The sequence below is a fragment of the Otolemur garnettii genome, unplaced genomic scaffold (assembly GCF_000181295.1).
Source record: "Otolemur garnettii isolate 467f Iridium unplaced genomic scaffold, OtoGar3 scaffold00293, whole genome shotgun sequence".
Classification (NCBI taxonomy): domain Eukaryota; kingdom Metazoa; phylum Chordata; class Mammalia; order Primates; family Galagidae; genus Otolemur; species Otolemur garnettii.
In genome coordinates, this window is record NW_003852688.1 from 22,860 (window position 1) to 41,268 (window position 18,409).

General features: G+C 45.1%; 1 protein-coding gene across 5 annotated transcripts in view; it reads right to left on the reverse strand.

The window, feature by feature from the left end:
* Nucleotides 1-14,260, reverse strand: part of MEST — a 22,791-nt gene extending 8,531 nt beyond the window's left edge. For 2 of the 5 annotated variants that reach the window (XM_003803309.2, XM_003803307.2), the window contains exons 1-6: nucleotides 14,035-14,260; nucleotides 5,213-5,367; nucleotides 2,241-2,320; nucleotides 1,768-1,845; nucleotides 1,508-1,644; nucleotides 1,300-1,358 (exon numbers count right to left, since the gene is read on the reverse strand). In XM_003803309.2, coding sequence (XP_003803357.1) covers nucleotides 1,300-1,358; nucleotides 1,508-1,644; nucleotides 1,768-1,845; nucleotides 2,241-2,320; nucleotides 5,213-5,366 — 508 coding nt within the window. In that variant the 5' untranslated portion in view covers nucleotide 5,367; nucleotides 14,035-14,260. Of the gene's footprint in view, nucleotides 1-1,299; nucleotides 1,359-1,507; nucleotides 1,645-1,767; nucleotides 1,846-2,240; nucleotides 2,321-5,212; nucleotides 5,368-8,529; nucleotides 8,705-13,909 lie in introns of those variants that run through there. The other 3 variants (XM_003803308.2, XM_003803311.3, XM_003803310.3) reach the window with 3 other exon arrangements.
* Between the last annotated feature and the right edge of the window lie 4,149 nt (nucleotides 14,261-18,409).

Below are 18,409 nucleotides of genomic sequence, written 5' to 3' on the forward strand. Positions count from 1 at the left end.
TGGTCCCAGCTACTTGGGAGGGTGAGGCAGGAGACTCGCTTGAGCCCAGGAGTTGGAGGTTGTCGTGAGCTGTGATGTCACAGCACTCTACCCAGGGGGACAGCTTGAGGCTCTGTCTCCAAAAAAAAAAAGGAAAAAAAAATACTGAAGCCAGGCATGGTAGCTCATACCTGTAATCCCTAGTAATCTGAGAGGCTGAGGCAGGAGGATGGCTTGAGCTCAGGAGTTGCAAGACCAGCCTGCACAAAGCAAACCCCAAGTCTTAACTGAAATTGGAAAAACTAGCTGGGCACTGTGGTGGGCACCTGTAGTCCTCGCTACCCAGGAGACTGAGGCAAAAGGATCGCTTGAGCCCAAGAGTTTGAGGTTGCAGTGAGTGAGGCTAAGGCCATGCACTCTAGTGTGGGGCAACAGAGTGAGACTGTCTCCAAAATAAAGAAATATTTTAGGTTCAGTGCCCGTAGTTCAGTGGTTAGGGCGCCAGCCACATACACTGGGGCTGCCAGGTTTGAGCCTTGCCCGGGCCTGCTAAACAACAATGACAACTGCAACATAGCCAGGGACTGTAGTGGGCGCCTGTAGTCCCAGCTACTCGGGAGGCTGAGGCAAGAGAATCACTTAAGGCCCAAGAGTTTGAGGTTGCTGTGATGCCACGGCACTCTACCCCGGGCTACATAGTGAGACTCTTGTCTCAAAAAAAGAAAAAAGAAAAAAAGAATTATTTTAAAAAATTAAAATATTAGCAGAGCGCAGTGGCTCCCACCTGTAATCCTAGCACTCTGGAAGGCTGAGGCAGGTGGACTGCCCTGAAATCACAGGTTCGAGACTGAGCAAGTGCAAGACCCCAGCCAGGCATTGTGGCAGGAAACTGTAGTTCCATATACTTGGGAGGCTGAGGCAAGAGAATCGCTTAAGCCCAAGATTTGGAGGTTGCTGTGAGCTATGACACGACAGCACTCTTCGGAGGGTGACAAAGTGAGACTGTGTCTCAAAAAGATAAAAAATAGGGCGGCGCCTGTGGCTCAGAGGCGCCGGCCCCATATGCCAGAGGTGGCGGGTTCAAACCCAGCCCCAGCCAAAAACTGGAAAAAAAAGATAAAAAATAAATAAGAATATTGAGAAATATCAAAATTTAATCAGATTACCAAAGCTGTCCATGGCACAAATAAAGGTAAAGATCTCAGTTTGTTTCTACTTGTAGAACAGTAGACCCTGTTAACTAAATTAGACATCACTGTGACAACTAAAGGTCACCCTTCTAGGCTACACCCCCTTTCCACCTACTGCCAAAGCAATTACCTCCATTTGACAGACAGAGACTCTTTATGGTAAGCCGACCAGATCGATTCTGCTTGTACCTAAATAGGAAATGAGAAACACACATGTAGCTGAGTAGACTTAATACCAAAGCAGCAGCTGAAGGCAAACTTCTAAGGGGGAAAAGGGAAAAAGAAAGGGTCTAAGGACAGTTTACATTCCCAGCATCTTAAGCTAGTACTTCACTGACCTATAGATCAGCTCCTGAGCAACAATATCTCCATAATCATGAGACAAAAGATTGATCCTGCGGTTATGGAGCCCCAAGTGCCGCAGAAGGGATTCCACGATGCTGGCTTGCTCAAATATGGAATAGTGATGTGGTCTCTGAGGAAAGGAAAGCCCAGATATATAGGATAAAGTCCTGAGTACAGATCTCTCCAGCAGCCTGACCCCTCTGTCCATATCTACCCCACCCACTCACACTGTTCCCAGATAGATGCTGCTTACCGGTTTGTCACTGAAGCCAAAGCCTAAGAAATCAAGGGCAATCACTCGATGAAACCTCAAGGTCAGACCTTCCCAAATCTATTAAAAAAAAGAGAGAGAGAACAATTTGGACTTTCTGTGCCTGGGCCTTCCCCCAATCTAGAGCTGCGCAGGAACTTTATCTCTATATTGACGTTAACAGACTACAATAACGAGAAAAACCTTGTGAAACCACTGCAGGCCCCCACAGATGATCCTCTTGGAAAGTGACTTATTCCTAGTACTTAATCTCTATTGAAGAAGGATAACTTTCAATAATCCTTTCCGGATTGCCAAAGATCTTTTTTACTCCCTTACAGTAAATAGGAAACAGTTCGACATTTAATACTATTTTATGAAGTGATTCAAATTTGCAAGGGCCTTCTAGTGCTAACAAAATTCTTAATTTGGGATTTTTTAAAACAGAGTAGAACCTAGAAACCTGAGTTCATTACCTTGTACCAGTCATAGCTGGATGTTGGAAAGCCGTGTAAAAGCACAACTATCTCCGGGCTTCCAACCACACCTACAGAGTCTAGGAAAAAGAAAAGAGATCAATTAGGCTGAATCCCTATAAAAATAACCTTGAAGATAACTAAAACCTAAGTAACTGATACAAAGGACAAAAACTGTGACCAAATTAATAACATTAAAATGATACATTTTGGCTGGGCGAGATGGCTCACACTTGCAAAAATAGAAAATTGAGCTGGGCATAATGGCATGTCTATAATCCCAGCTATTTGGGAGACTGAGGCAGGAGGATCGTCTGAGCCCAGGTTTGAGGTTGCCGTGAGCTTTGATCCCATCACTGCATTCTAACCAGGGGAGACATAGCAAGACCCAGTTTCATTAGAAAAAGATACTTTTTTTTTTTTTTTTAAAGGCAAGCTTAAGCTGGGTGCAGTGGCACATGCCTGTAGTCCCTGCCACTCAGAAGGCTGAGGTCAGGGATCACTTGAGCATAGGAGTTCAACTCCAGTCCGGGCAACATAATAAATAAATAATAAAATGCAAGCTTGCGTTAGGTAACAAATATTTTCTCCTTCTAATCTGTGTATTTTAAAATTGTAAAAGCACGCTGTGAAAATAATTGAAGGCAGTTTGCCTACTTTCACCTCGTTTTTAAAGGCATTTATATCTGCATTCCTGCCTTTATTCTGTATTAATATGTAAGCTGTTTTTCACAGTAAAAAGTATAAACTTTCACTGTTAGAAGCACAACCCAACACACAAACTACAAATTCTGTGTACTTCATTATTAACAGCCTCACAAAAATTCTCTATGATATGGCAACTCTTCCGACATACGCCTTAGTTAAGTGCTATCTGTCCAGCACTTTTTATTTCAGCAGAGACCCAATCCAATTTCACAAGCATAATGGTTAAAACGATTACAGAATTACATCAACTATAAAGAGTTTGTCAACATAGACACGAATGTTTTTAATGCACATGACAATATGGAATCATTAAACATCTTTTAAATTAGGTGAACATTTAATTTAGACAGTATTAGCCTTTCTAATAGTATTGGATTAAAACTGACATATATCACCATTGGCATAAAAATTTGGTAAGGCATTCAAAAATAATTTAGTTGGGAGCAATTAAAATTTTTATATACTTTAGCTTCAGTCTTGTTCTTGAGGATCTATACAAATAAAGTCATTGCATTTAAGTACTGTATTTTGAAAAAGGAAAAAATAAACCATATACAACATTAACTATTTAAAACATTGACAAAAATGGAAACAACCCAAACCAACATAAAGAAAATTATATACTTACTTAATTGAATATAGAAAATGAGAGGAGGTCAGGAGCAATAATGAAAAACGGTTTATGACAAACATTTTTCGTTATTGCTCTTGACCCCCGCCCAAAAGAAATCTTTCCCAATCGGTTTTTCTTCACCTATACAACGAAGTTAACTGTGCAGCACCTATCTCCAAATGGCTGTAGTAAAGATTAAACAATGAAAGCTGAAAACATAACTTAATGCTTGACATACAGTAATTACTGACATTAAGTAGTGGTCATAATAATCATCATTAGCAAAGTAGTTTATACGACGGTGTAAGACTTAAATCACATTTTTTATCTCAGATAAATGAGGGTACAAATGGTTAAAGGTTACGCTGTTTGTATTTTTTAGGTAACGTCTCTGTTGTAGTTGTGTCCCGCACACAGGAGATGTGCCATATACCCTTGCCCATTAGGTGGAACCACACCCTTAAATCACATTTAGATAAGTATATAACAAAGAATCTTTATAGAAAATAATTTTATAAAATGAAATCAGGGATGGTAGGGGGACAGAACCAATTGTGGTTACACCTAGGAATACTGCATATATTAACCGAACTAGGGGACCTCAAAAAAAAATTTAGGATCTGAAAGGTAGGGGTGGCTCACACATATAATCCTACTGCTCCGGGAGACAGGTGGGAGGACTGTTTGAGCTCAGGAGTTCAAGACCAGCCCGGAGCAAGAGCCAGACCCACCTCCACTAAAAATAAAAAAAGTAGCCAAGTATGGTGGTAGGTGCCTATAGTCCCAGCTATTTGAGAGGCTAAGGCAGAATTGCTTGAGCCTGGGAGTTTGAGGTTCTTACGAGCTACACTGAGGCCATGACAGTCTAGCCTGGGCAATAGCATGAGACTCTCTATCAAAAAAAAAAAAAAAAAAAAAACCCCAAAAAACTAGTATCTGAATACAAAATTAGGCCACAAAGAAAAGTTATATCAAAGTCAGGTCTGTCAGGCCAAGGTGGGTAGACTGCTTGAGCTCAGGAGTTCAAGACCAGCCGAAGCCAGAGTAAGACCCTGTCTAAAAATAGCTGGGAATTGTGGTGGGCACCTGTAACCCCAGCTGTATGGGAGGCTGAAGCAAAAGGATCACTTGAGCCCAAGAGTTTGAGGTTGCTGTGAACTATGACCCCTACCATACAGTACCACTATGGCACTCTACGGAGGTGACAAACTAAAACTGTCTCCAAAAAAAAAAAAAAAAAGTCAAGCCTGTCAGGCGCAGTGGCTCATGCCTGTAATCCTAGCACTACTCTGCGAGGCTGAGATAGGTGGATTGCCTGAGCTCAGGAGTTGGAGACTTGGCTGAGCAAGAGTGAGACCCCGTTCTCAAAAAAAGAATAAAATATGTAAAATAATAAAATATAATAAATAAATAGCCAGGCCTATTCAAGAGGGGAATCTCAGTTCCACACCCACCCTCCCAGCAGTTTTCTATTTCCCTCCTTCAAGTAAATGAGGGGAATTAGTTCATTCCCTCAAGCACACTACACAGAAATAGGGGTTACTCGCCTCTGTCAGGAAGGAGCAACAGAGACTAATGGACACAAAATAAGTACCTCAGCTGGCATTACTGGGACCTACACGTGCAGGTGTTCCAATACTCCAGGTCTCACCTTGGTAGAAGATCCGCAGTCCCTTGTAAGTGAAAAATTTGCCTGAAGACTTCCATGAGTGAAGGGCAGGGGAAAGCTGCGGGGGTGGGATATGCAGGTACGCCGCAAGCAGGGGCACAGCCAACAGCCCCACCTGGACCCACCACTCCCGCATCCTGGAGGAAAAGCAGAGACCCACCATAAGCAGTCTGGACGACACTATATACTCATCTACAAGCCAAAAACTGGTATGATAGGATGGGAAATTTCTATACCTACCCTCCACATGGACCACAGGAAAGAGTTTATCAAGAACACTACTGCACATCTGCCTGCTATGGCAGTCAGCACAATTGCTCACCACCCTAATTTTAAGGAAAGTATACTTATCTCAATATGTAATCTTCCACCTCTGCTCTCCCACTTTAACCCTTAGCCCCCCCCCCCTTGTGCTCTTCCCATACCTTCTGAAGGGCTTTCTATAAGTCAAAGGAAGATTACTGGTACACATGATCAGCCCTTATCAAGGCTTCTCAAGAAAAAAACAATTTCACTCCTATTTATCCTAAAAGCTCTACCATTTACCCACCAGGAAAATATCTGAAATATATATATAGGCAGTACCTGAGTTACAAACATCCAACGTATAAATTGCACTTACAAACCAGGACTGTTACAGTTAAGTCCCTGAGTTACAAACATCTGACTTACATATAACTCACAGTTACAAATGCAGGCTATCACAGGTAATAGAACATGTATGTTCCAAAATACATACAAATCCAACTTAGGAACAAACCTACAGAACCTATCTCTTTCATAACCTGGGACTGCCTGTATGTACTACCTAATGTTAAAAAAAAAACTACATGCAGTAATTTAACATATGTTCTTAAGCAGAGAGCTGCCCCTGATTTTTAACTAGTTTTTATCAACCCTTCTGCCCAAGTGAAGCCAGATTTAGTACTACTATCTAGATTTGGGCTGAGAAACTGCTCAGGGTGAAGAGTCTCTGAAAGGAGAAAGATAGCCGCACTGTATATTCCAACATAAGCAGCTTTGTCATGACCCTGAGTATCTAATCTCTTGAGAGGTCAGGGCAACAGATTACATTTCTGCTTTTCTTAGCAGACTCTTGAGGAAGTTCCCGTTTATTTAATTCATAGGACCGTCTCCTCCCGCCTTTAATAAGACAGAGCTGAAACCCAGCATGTGGGAACTGGTTTTGTCTTTGAAAGGAAACCACTGATTTGTACGCCCAACCTTCCCATGCCCAAGATTTCAAGGGTCCAGGTCATTTTATCTACATTGACAAGGAATGCTAAACAGGAATTAGAAACAGTTCCCTGTTTCTAGTCCATGACTCCCAATGGTCACCAGGGAAAGAACTGTCAGTAGAATGTAAGTTCTTTCAAAACAATCAGAATGGAAATAAGACATTCTAAAACTAAAATTAGAACTGTCAAGAAAATAGAGCTATCAGTAAAGGAAATTAATTGCTAAAGCCCTGGTGGAAATGGCTTTCTGTTTGGACACACACGCATGCCACGTACGGCAAAATAACCACTCAGAAAATATTTTTTAAACTCTAAAAATAAACCCGTGGTTCCACAGTGGTAAAATAACATGTCCCGTAAAGAATTTCAGCTCCCCAGACTATTGTTACGGCATCGCTTGGGCAGTCATTTCTTTTTTCCTCCAAAGTACCTATCCATAAAACAAGAAATTAGTGTCCAAAAATAAAAATTTGGTTCTACCTTTCAAGGTAATAGCAGAAATGATTTTAAGAAGTGCCAGAACATGGTCATATCACAATTTTCACCCCACAACGATATCAAGTTACATCCCAGTACAGCCTTGAAAGGTCCGATGACAAAGAGCACTGGGTTTTGATGATCATTTTCTGGGCACTTGGGTCCTACACGTAAGCGCACGCATTTTCACGTGCGCAATTCACCACTCCTGTCCCCCACGCTTCTCACCGCTCGGATCACGGTTTCTAGCAACGGAAGCTCTGCAGTGACTCAGCAAAGAGCCGGGGAGGGGCTGTCCAGGCGGTGAACAGGGGAGGCTGGGGGGCTGCAAAAAGAGGCAACCGACACATACACAACCTGCACTCTACCCTCCACGCTCTCATTCCACTCCAAGAAAGCAAAGAGGCAACCCTTCAGGGGGCCGACTTCTGTCTTATTTACCTCAGTAAAAATGCCCCAAAGACATTTCAAGATTTTTAGTAGTCAAGTAATCTGACAATCACTAGGCAAAATGGATGAAACAATTTTTTTTTTGCCAAAATCCCCATTATTTGATGAGCTAAGAGTTGAGGAAATTCAACAAGCTCCAGTAACAAACTTTCTGGAAATTTCTGAGCCTTGATTTCTCCCTCTTGTAAACGCAAAAAAATACTCATCTAATACCACCAAACCGGCGCCCACCTGATGGCATCTCCAGGAGAACCACCGTATCAACCTGCTAAACCAAGGCAAACAATTCTGGTGTAACACTGTGACAATGTGGTCACCTCACCACTCTGGCCTGAGCTTCTCCGTACTGAAATAAAAAAAAAAAAAAAATACTTACGCAGCTGTGATCCCGCACTGCAAGTTCTGGTCACACGTACGCGGTAACTCAAGCCCCTGCGACACCCCGGTCTTGAAATCCTAAATCGCGCAGAGGTGATCACGCTGCTACGATTCTGTGGTCTTAAAATCTTAAGTCACGCCATCACAACACCCAGGTTCCCGAAATCCTAAGACGCGCTGCAGCACACCACAGCTACAGCGGGGTTCTAAAAATTCTAAATCAACACCGGGATCTAGAAATCCCAAATCGCGTAAGGACAATGGCGGGGTCTAAAAGCCTAAAACCTCACTAGGGCAATGCCCATGTCTAGAAATCCTAAGTCATGCCGTAGTAATGGAGGGGTCTAAAAATCCTAAATCACACTAGGGCAATGCCACGGTCTAGAAATGCTAAATCCTACCACAGCGAGGACTGGGTCTAAAAAACCCTAAAATCGTGCCTGGGCAATGCCCGGTTCTAAAAATCGTAAATCACACTGGGGCGGTACTAGGATCTAGAGATCCTAAATTAAGCCAAGGTGACGCAGAAATCTTAAATCAAGGAGATCCCGAGTTCCAAATATTCTGTTATGCACAGGAGAGACATCCTGCTTCCCCAAGCGGGGAGACCAGGCTCCGAGGACAAGAATAATCCTGCCCGCCCGAAACTGGAGGCAGCCCGAGCTCGCAAAAGCGTTGTCTCCACCACTAGCCCATACCCCAGTCCCGGGACGACCAGCCACACCCCCTCGTGCAAGCCATCGCCCGCGCACCCACCTGCGGAGGCGATCTCGGCGCACCATGGCCGGGTTATCCCATGCCGCCCGCCGCAGGGTTGCAGAGCACCGGGCGCCCGCGGCGCCTGCAGCAGGGGCACAGCTCACAGCCTGCGAAGGGTGGCCACGGCCGGGAGCCAGTGGCCACTCGGGCGTGCGCTGCCGCGCGGAGCAAGCGATGCACCGGAATGTGCAGTGGCGGCTGCAGCGCGGAGCGAGTGGGCACCGACTTTTAGAGCCCACCCGCGCCCCGCCTCTGGCCCGCCCACCGCACCACCGCCGCCCTCCCGCCCACTCGCCACCGCAGAGCCCCTCCCAGCTGCCCGCGCCACCACCGCGGCAGCAGAGACGGATGCCCATCACAGCAGCTCCTGTAGGGGGCACCTTAAGATTTGTGGACCCCCGCCACCACCAGCTAGGAACCTGCTGCTTCCTGGCCAAGCTGCAACCCCACGCGAGGGTCTACATAGAAAACCTTCCCTGGCAAGATATTGCCGCGTGCAAAAACAGCAAACCCTTGAGACCCCAGCATTCCTCTTGGACCACCCCCAGCCCAGAGTGTGGGCGCTCGACCTCAGGGGCTGTGGGACTTAGGAATGCCGGCTGTGTCGCCTGCTCCTATCTAACGCTCCAAGCATTGAACCGTGAGCATGCCACGTCTGAAGCGGCAAGCCGCGAGCACTCAACACCCCTAATCCCCTAACTATGGGTGAGCAGCAAAGACCGACCAAGTAGTTAGGGAACAAGCAGCTCTGCGGTACCCACCACTGCGTTAGTGGGCCAATTCATGGGATGGCGGGTGGCTACCCGGCAAAGCCAGAAAAAGTTGCCGCAAGTCCGGTTTCCTCAGCTCCGGCCACTGTCGCGGCGCCCGGCACGTTTCCTTTACAGCAGCGAGACGTGGTCCGCGTGCTGGACGCGCCAGACGGCCCCGGACGCCCTAGACGCACCCTCATTCCCGGTCCCAGTGAAGAGAGGGTCTGGGCTGCACAGATCGTCAGCACGACTCCCCTTTATTTATGAAAGACGGAATCACAACGCAAGGGTCCCAGAGGTACATGAAGGAGGGAAAGCATTATTTTATTCATAATCCTTTAAAAGGCATCTACTACATCTTTAAAAAGAAAAGAATAGAGTATCAGTGTCTGTGTTCATTTTCTGGCTGTAAATTGAAATTCTGATGAACGAGAGCGTGCCGCGAGTAAGCGAGGCAGGCAGCCAGTGCCAAGTCTGTCCAGAAGAGGCGCTGCAGGCCTCTCTTCCACGAGTGCCTGAGCCACTCCACTACTCCGGACTTTGCGACTTCGCCGCCCAAACCAACCGGCACAGGAAATCTAACCACCCGAAATCTAATGCGGAGCTCAAGGCCACCCGTCAGACACTGAAGAAACCCACACATTCAGACTGAGTCCAATACAAGGTAGACTTCTACCGGGGTCTGCTAGTCAAAACATTCATGAAACAAATGCCTACTTAGCACCTACAGTGCGCTAAGAGCAGGGGGCCTCAAAAGAATGAAAGATGATCCCTACCCTAAAACAAGATGCTGGCCATCTGGAAGGGAAGACAAACAAGAACTGAAGGTTTTTAAATTTTCTTTTTAATTTCTAGCAATATTTTGTGATAGGTTGGCCCACTCTTCCCCATCGTGTAAGGCCCTCAAAGGCTGAGCCCAAGTACCATTCACCTTTTGTATCCCCCGAGCCCGCCATAGTGCCGGCCACAAAGCAGGCCCCTAATAAATACTGCATGAATAAGTACAAGAATTTGAGGGCCTACAGGGGAGGAAGTAATTAAGGGGAGGGGGAAGGGTGGTCTTGAATGATGAATAGACGTTTACCGAAAGACAAAGAACATTCCAGCCAGAGGGGACGGCATTCCCTGAGGCTCAGAACTGCATATTTGGGGGAAATTGCAAGTCCTTTGGACCAGGGCACCAATAGGCAAAAAATTAGGCTAGAAAGAGTATTTCATCCTAGGGAGTCTGGAATTTGGCCTAAAGAAAAAAAGAAGCCACAGATGGATTTAAACCCTTTATGGCCTTAATTGGTTACTTAAAATTTAAATTAGTTCCTTTGCAAGTCAAGGATTACCTATTTTTACTAACCACCACCACCTTTTAAAGATTGAATTACTTCCGAAAATTTAAATTGGTCCTTGCAAAAGAGTGAAAGCTTCCTATTTTAATGAAAACAGTAACAACCTTTACATTATATATTTTTCATATGTATTATCAATGGAAACTCCCCCCTTTCATTCTCACCAGGCCAAAAGCACCCGCATTCAAGATGAAGGCAAGTTTCTATTTAATGGACTTAATGTCCATAAAGGATCTTATCCCAAAGCCCAAAGGCCACAGGAAGATGTCCACCCATTGGAAGAGAAATAGTTTAAGGCCCCGGGGCAGAGGGCCCATCCTGGGGAAAGCTCCAGAAGACAACAGGAATTCTAAATCTGGTGCTCAGGACAAATCTTCTCTTTGGACTGAGTGGTTAGAAAAAATGTCCTTGAAGGAAGGATTGAGGTTGAGTTGGGCATGGAACCCAGAATTCGGTTAGGGGGAGAAAGCATTCCTGTTTGAAGAACCTCCAGCACAAAGACAGGAAGTAAGAAAAATGCAGAGGTCAGCTAAAAGAGATCAGCTTGGCTAAAGCTGGAATATGTTGTTGGAAATTAGAGAGAGAAAATACTGGTTGTAATGTCCCAGGAGCCAAAGAGTTAATGAATCTTCTAAATGTGCCTGATTTACTTCCAGAGGGGAGCTTCCTTGGGGAGAATCTGACCCAAGGTATAAAACACTTGGAGCCCTAAGAAAACATGCAACCACACATAAATTCAAAGACAGCCTCTGGCTTGCTCTCAGAACACCCTTTCAGTTCCCCCACCAGACGCTATCCCTGACTGATCCCACATGCAGCATTTCCAGTGGTTTATTCTACTTCCCTTGTCCATTCTTACCCTAACACAGTTCTACATCATAAGACCACAGATTTGTGCAAAAATTCATTTAGAAAAACTCTGCTTTATTATCTCACTGATGTACAACAGCAGTATGGGATTAGCACCGGCTGCTGCCACGGGTTCAATTATCATATTTTTCTAACCCCAGTTTGAGACCCATAAAATGACAAATACAGGATATTTATGGAGCCAACAGGACAGAACCGGGACTGCCACTTTAAAGAGCCATAATTAAAGGCTCAAATAAACTAAAAGGTCCATGATGGGAGAAACTTGGTTAAACAGCGTCACGTATTAAACAGCCAAGGGGTTTTAGGTGATGAACTCAGTGAGTGGGTGTGATAGGACTCAAAACAATGCCTCTGGGATTGTAGACAATGGAGAAGTACCCCAAATAAGCTAATTGTACTCTATTCTGCTAATTAGATTTCATGGAAAATATTTTATTCTGTTCTACAGAGCAGATATTAAGAGACAAATAAATAGAAATATGTTCAGAGACAATCAACTAAAATGAAATGCAAACCATGTCACTGAAGGCATACCAACTCTCATGTTAAGATCCTACTATGAGCATGGACCTTCACCCAAAGTATCCCTAATCCTCAAGGTAAACTGGCTAGAGGACTATTTTCACTCACAGATTTCAGAGAAAGATACAGCAGCTTGGAACGCTAAGCATTCATATGTGAAGGGACTGGGAAGTGAACGCAGATGTGTCTGGCTCTAAAGCTGGCGTTCTTTCCACTACCCTACACTGCCTGCCTGTTTGAAATAACTGGGCATGTTTAGTTTGAAGAAAAGAAGCCTTGTGGAGTGAGTGGAAGAAGGAAATGTGTTAGCAGTCCTCAAATATTTGTGGAGGCAGCATTAGACATTTTATTCTGTATGGCTCCAATGATTGCAAATTGTAGAGAAACAGATGGTGATTCAACATAAAGAATTTTCCAACTGTCAGGGCCATCTAGAGAGGGATTGGGTGGCTTAGCCATTTGGGGACATGACAAGTTTCCTGTCCTTGGGGACTAGGTAACCCTCTGGGTACATGAGTAAATGAATGACCTTCAAGATCCATTCCTATCTGACAGAAACTAAGGCTCTGAGATATACTGGACCTTGGCCAAGCTGATCCACCTATGGAGGTGACAAATCCACAAATCAGTCTTCCCTAGGTATGTCCCCCAACCCAGAACTCTTTGTACAACATGCTGGTACATGCTGAGGGCAGGACAAACTAAAGACATTATCAATAAAATCAAAGCACCTCCCTCTCACCAATTTAACCAATATATCCCTGAAGTGACTCGTGTCATTCTCCCTCTTCCGGCTCATTTTTGGGTAAAAGTCTTGGCTACAAAACATTCAACAAATAAGTGGTAGAGGAGGGAAGCACTGAGCTGAATAACCCCCTTATCCAGACAGGATGAATCTAAATGGCAGCGTGTGTTTTCTACAGGTAACAGCATTCGTGAACACCCCTGAAGAATCTTCATACCCCTCTGCCTCACTCCACACACCCCATTACCCCATACCAGGAAGTCCTGCTCCACCATCATATCTAGAGGACATCATACCCACTCCAACAGATAAATAGGTTGAAGGATTCTAATTAAATAATGAATCTTGCATTTTTATAGCTCTTCACTCTTTCACATATATTATCTCATTTGTCGCTCACCAGTCCCCTAAGGAAAACAGCTACTGTCTTTCAAAGAGACAAGCAATTTTCTAGCTTCCTGAGGAAGAAAGGGCTACAGCACACTATTTCTCGCTTTTTTTTTAAATTTTAACTACTTTCCACACGAGATTATTCCTCCAGCCTGGATGACTCAACCCAGGAGCAGGTGTTTCAGTTTTCCTCGAACGCTGTCATCACCTCGCACCTTCCTCAGCTGCCCGCCCCCGCCCCCCCCCCGCCCCGCCCGCGCAGGCCCCGCAGCTCCCCGGCCTCGCGGTCCGGGCGCGGGTTCCACGCCGGCTGCCTCCCCAGCAGCGCCCACACTCGCTGCTCCCTCCCCAAGAGGAAAGCACCCACCGGGCGCCGAGCGGTCGCGCCCCGACCCCCGGGCTGCCGGCACCTCGCCCTCCACTGTTCCTTTACGTCTGTGCGCCTGCGACCTTTCCGAACCCCCAGGCTGTGCCCAAATGAGAAGGCACAGCCTCCTGAATCATCAAGTATTGACGCCAAGGGACTGTCGAGCCCGGGATGACTCAACGTCGCAGAAGAGTCATGCCTCGGGCGAGGGCTGGGTGACTTTTGTGTCCTCGTGGTCCCCGAGGTTCTGGGAGAGGACCGAGCAAGGCCCACGTGGCCCTCGCGTGGGCGCGGCGGTGGCACCTGGTGCAGGCACCCTCGCTGCCCAGGGTAGCCCTGCACTCGCCAGCGCATCCTCACGCCCTCCTGGGCCACTCTCACTCACTTGGTCCCAGGATAGGTGGGATCCACGCACACTAGCCACACACCCCAAGTGGGGTGAATCCCATTTTTGGAATGGGCTCAGAGGGTATGAGTGGAGGGGCCACTTCTTCCGAGCCAGTCTCTTACCTGATTCAGGTAAGACCTGGGCTACAAGACTCCATGTTGGGGGGGACGGGTTGCGCATGCGCTTCCTGAGGCCAGAGGTTCTCGGCCTTAACCCAGTCCCCTGGGAAGACCCGGCGAAGCCACCGAATACCCGGCTCTGGGCTAGAGCGTCGCCTTCTCCGCGCACAAGCCTTCGCCCCCGAGCCCAACATGTGCTACCGCCTTCTTCCTGCCTGGCGTCAGCGCCGCCTATGGCAAAGGGTATGAAATGGCAGGCGGCGCTTTAGTAGCCTAAGGCGTTGGATAAAGGAGAATAAAGTAGTACACGGTCTGATCTGAGTACTTTTACTTAAGAAAAGTGAAAGTCAAAGAAGTGATATCTTGATAGTTATTAATTATGTAGAGACCCTTGGTGAGCCGTCTATATTTCAGCCATCTCCCTAACCTCGTAATTACCCTAAAGAGTCCCCAATCTCCAGTCCTATCCTCTACCCCACAGACTCAATCCATGTATTTGCCTACCTTCTGTTCATCTTCGCACAGATGACTCACAGCTATCTCATACTCAACAAGGGCTAAGCTACATTCACTACCCTTCCCTGCCTCCTCTTTCCCACACTACAAACTGATCCTGGTACCCCAGAACCTAAGCTTCCTTCAGTATTCTCTGTCTTGGCTAATGCATACCATCTACTCCAGTCTGCCACACACAGATAGCGCCAATACCTCTGATAGTTAAACGAGGCGGCCAATGGGTCTAGCAGCCTTGAGTACAGATCCCAGGAATTTCCCTCCTCTTCATCCTTTTCATCTTACCTCCCAAATATCAGTTGAATTCATCTTGCTTCCCTCCATTCCTACTGCCATTTGCCCTTGTTCAGTCCATTATCTGTCACTTGGATACACTGTCACACATTTCTAGCCCGTCATTCTGCCAAAGTGATTTTTCTAAAATGAAAATCTGATCACATCTCTTTTCTTCTTAAAACTCTTTACTGACACCCTGTTGCTGGTACTAAATTCAAGCTCTTTAGCTTGGCAGGCAAAACACTTCAAAATTTGGTCCTTGCCTTCTTCTAGACTCTTCTGTCTTCCCAGCCCTATCTTGCCCACTTCCCAAAACTGCATAATCGGACTAAACATTACTAATTGCAGTTTCTCCCCAAACAACCTGCAGTTTTCTTTTTCCATGTTTTATGCATGTTATTCTCAGCTACCAAATATGTCTTTTCCCACTTTCATTACTTAAAAAATTGTTAATTGTTGTTCAGAAATCAACTTCGTTGTCACTGCTTCTTGAAAGCCTACCATGAAACTTTCTTGCTCCCTGTTCTGTGCTATCTCTATCCCTTGTCCATATTTTACCAGTTACACTTATCACACTGTCTTGTAGTGATGTTTATGAGATCTGCAAATCTGTCTTCTCTCTCTCTCTCTCTCTCTTTTCTCTTTCCTGTAAATAGAGTCTCACTCTCTTGCTCCAGGTAGAGTGCAGTGGAGTCACCTTAGGCACTGCAACCTCAAACTGCTGGGCTCTAGCAATCCTCTTGTCTCAGGCTCCTGTGTAACTGGGACTACACATGGGTACCATGATACCTGGCTAATTTTTCTATTTTTAGTAAAGATGGCATTACCTGGTCTCAAACTCCTCAGCTGGAACAATCCTCCTACTTTGGCCTCTCAGAATGCTAGGATTATATGTGTGAGCCACTGTGCCTGTCTTTCTTTTCTACTATATAGCTGAGCTGCTTGAGAACGGGGACATCTTATTCATTTCTATGTCCCATTTTCCAACCCACCATTTTATAATAATGATAAGAATAAATAATAGCAAACATTTTTGATCACTTTGTGTCAGATGTTATGCTAAACTCCTTATGTACTTTTTTTTATTTCTGATCATAACCCTATAAAAAAAAGAACTATCATTTTCCTAATTTTATCAATAAGAAAACTGAGGCTTTGAAAGATTAAGGAGCTTGGCTCGGCGCCTGTGGCTCAAGCGGCTAAGGCGCCAGCCACATACACCTAAGGTGGTGGGTTCGAATCCAGCCCCGGCCCCCCAAATGACAATAATGGCTGCAACCAAAAAATAGCCGGGTGTTGTGGCAGGCGCCTGTGGTCTCAGCTACTTGGGAGGCTGAGGCAGGAGACTTGCTTGAGCGCAGGAGTTGGAGGTTGCTGTGAGCAGTGAAGCCATGGCACTCTACCCAGGGGGACAGCTTGAGGCTCTGTCTCAAAAAAAAAAAAAAAAAGAAAGAAAAAGAAAGAAAGATTAAGGAGCTTGCCCAAAGGTTTCAGAGGTGGTAAATTCTGGAATCAGAATTTGAATACAGATCTATGTGCTTATTTATCAAAAAGTTTCATAGAATTAAAATGATAGCTGAAAACCTACAGATTATTTTATAAAGTACTAATGATTACAGAGTTAATTTATCTTTTATTTTTTATTTATTTATTTATTTATTTTTTGAGGCAGAGCCTCAAGCTGTCCCCCTGGGTTAGAGTGCCATGGCTTCACTGCTCACAGCAACCTCCAACTCCTGGGCTCATGCGAGTCTCCTGCCTACGCCTCCCAAGTAGCTGGGACCACAGGCACCCGCCACAATGCCTGGCTATTTTTTGGTTGCAGCCGTCATTGTTATTTGGTGGGTCTGGACTGGATTCGAACCCGCCACCTTAGGTGTATGTGGCTGGCGCCTTAGCCACTTGAGCCACAGGCGCCAAGCCTAATTTATCTTCTAAAGAGAAAATACTTACACTACTCTAGTGGACAGGAGTACTTATTTGGTTTTTATGGTGTTAATTTAACAAAAACCAAATAAGTACTCCTGTTGTCACACTAAATGAGAAAACAATCTTGCTATTATTCTGCATAATCTGTTCTTATTACATAAATGTGAATATTTTTGCCAAGGGACTGATGTGTTATAAACCAATAAGTAGATTTTTTTTTTAAACTCCTAAGTAGACAAAGGTGTCCAACCTTTTTCTTTTTTCTGCCACACATTAGAAGAAGAGTTGTCTTGGATCACACATTAAAAATACAAACACTAACAAAAGCTAATGAGGAAAAAAAGGTTTGTGCATAATCTTCACAATATCTGACACCACAGATAAGCAAGACAGTCCTTAAATAATCTGCATGTGGTTCACAGGCTGCAGGTTGGACACCCCCGATAGAAGAAGAAAAATCTGAATTGGAAGTCACCATAAAATGGTCCAGAGTTGCCAAAGATAGAGATACCGAGAAATTATGAGAAATTTGGAGGTCCCAATGCCACAATATATGAAGAGAACTTAGCAGAGTGCCTGACACCCAGGAAGCATGATATCCAGTGGCAGAGACAATCACATTAACTGATTACAAACAACGTGCTCAATGATGTGATTCAGCTATGAACAAAATTCTGTGGGAGTTTCAAGGGGATGGAGATCAGCAAGGGAATAGGGAAAGTGGCAGGGAAACAAGATGGTACCCAAGAGATCTTAAAGAACAAGCAAGTTGCTAGAACCAGAACAACACCGTCTAACTTTTGTAGAAACAATTTATTTGTTGGTAAATCAGCCTCTACTGAAGGCTCTATTTCTTAGAACCCATAATGTTTAAAGTTTCTTTATTGTTTCAAAGCATTCCTTTGCCTCTGGCACAGAGAAGGGCCCTTGGTCAGTGGACAAAAGAGTGGGGCTTTCACCAAGATGATATTGGAGCAGGGAGTGAGGGAAGAGATCTCTGAAGCCTGTGGTGGTATGGCCCAGTAGATAAAGGAAGTTCCAGCCCTACCCAGCAGCTTAACTAAGGTAATCAGACTCCAGGAGAAGAACACACATTCTCATCCTCTACTCTCCAGTCCTTCCCTTGCTGAGGAGAATCAGTTGAGCACAGACTTTGGGGATGTGTACATTGAGCAGGAAGGAAGGGGTAGGCGGTAGAGGCTGTGGTCCAACTTGGCAGGCACTAGCTAAGAAGGCCCACCTTTTCCCTCCAAACCCATGCCAGGTGTCTAGCACACTAACCCAGTGTTTCCCAAGCCAAACGACATGGAAGGCTGCTTGAAAGTCTACATTCTTTATCACAGGCCATTAACTTTATGTAGGCAAAACATATTTATGTTCCTCCAGTTCTTCAATAAACAGAGTAAAGAAACCTTCTGTAGGTAGTTCACTCTGGACCAGTGAAAAGAGGGCAGCTATTTTAATGGGAATGCCTAATGAGACATATACAGGGGAAAAAAGTTCAAAATTAAACAGAGGAATACTGTTGGTGGAATTAAATAGATATAACTCTTTCAGAGGGCATTTTGGCAATAGCTATCAAAACTGACCCAGCAATTCCACTTTCTCACATTTATTCTACTTGTCTACTACCTGACCTTTTCCCAAGGATGAACAACAC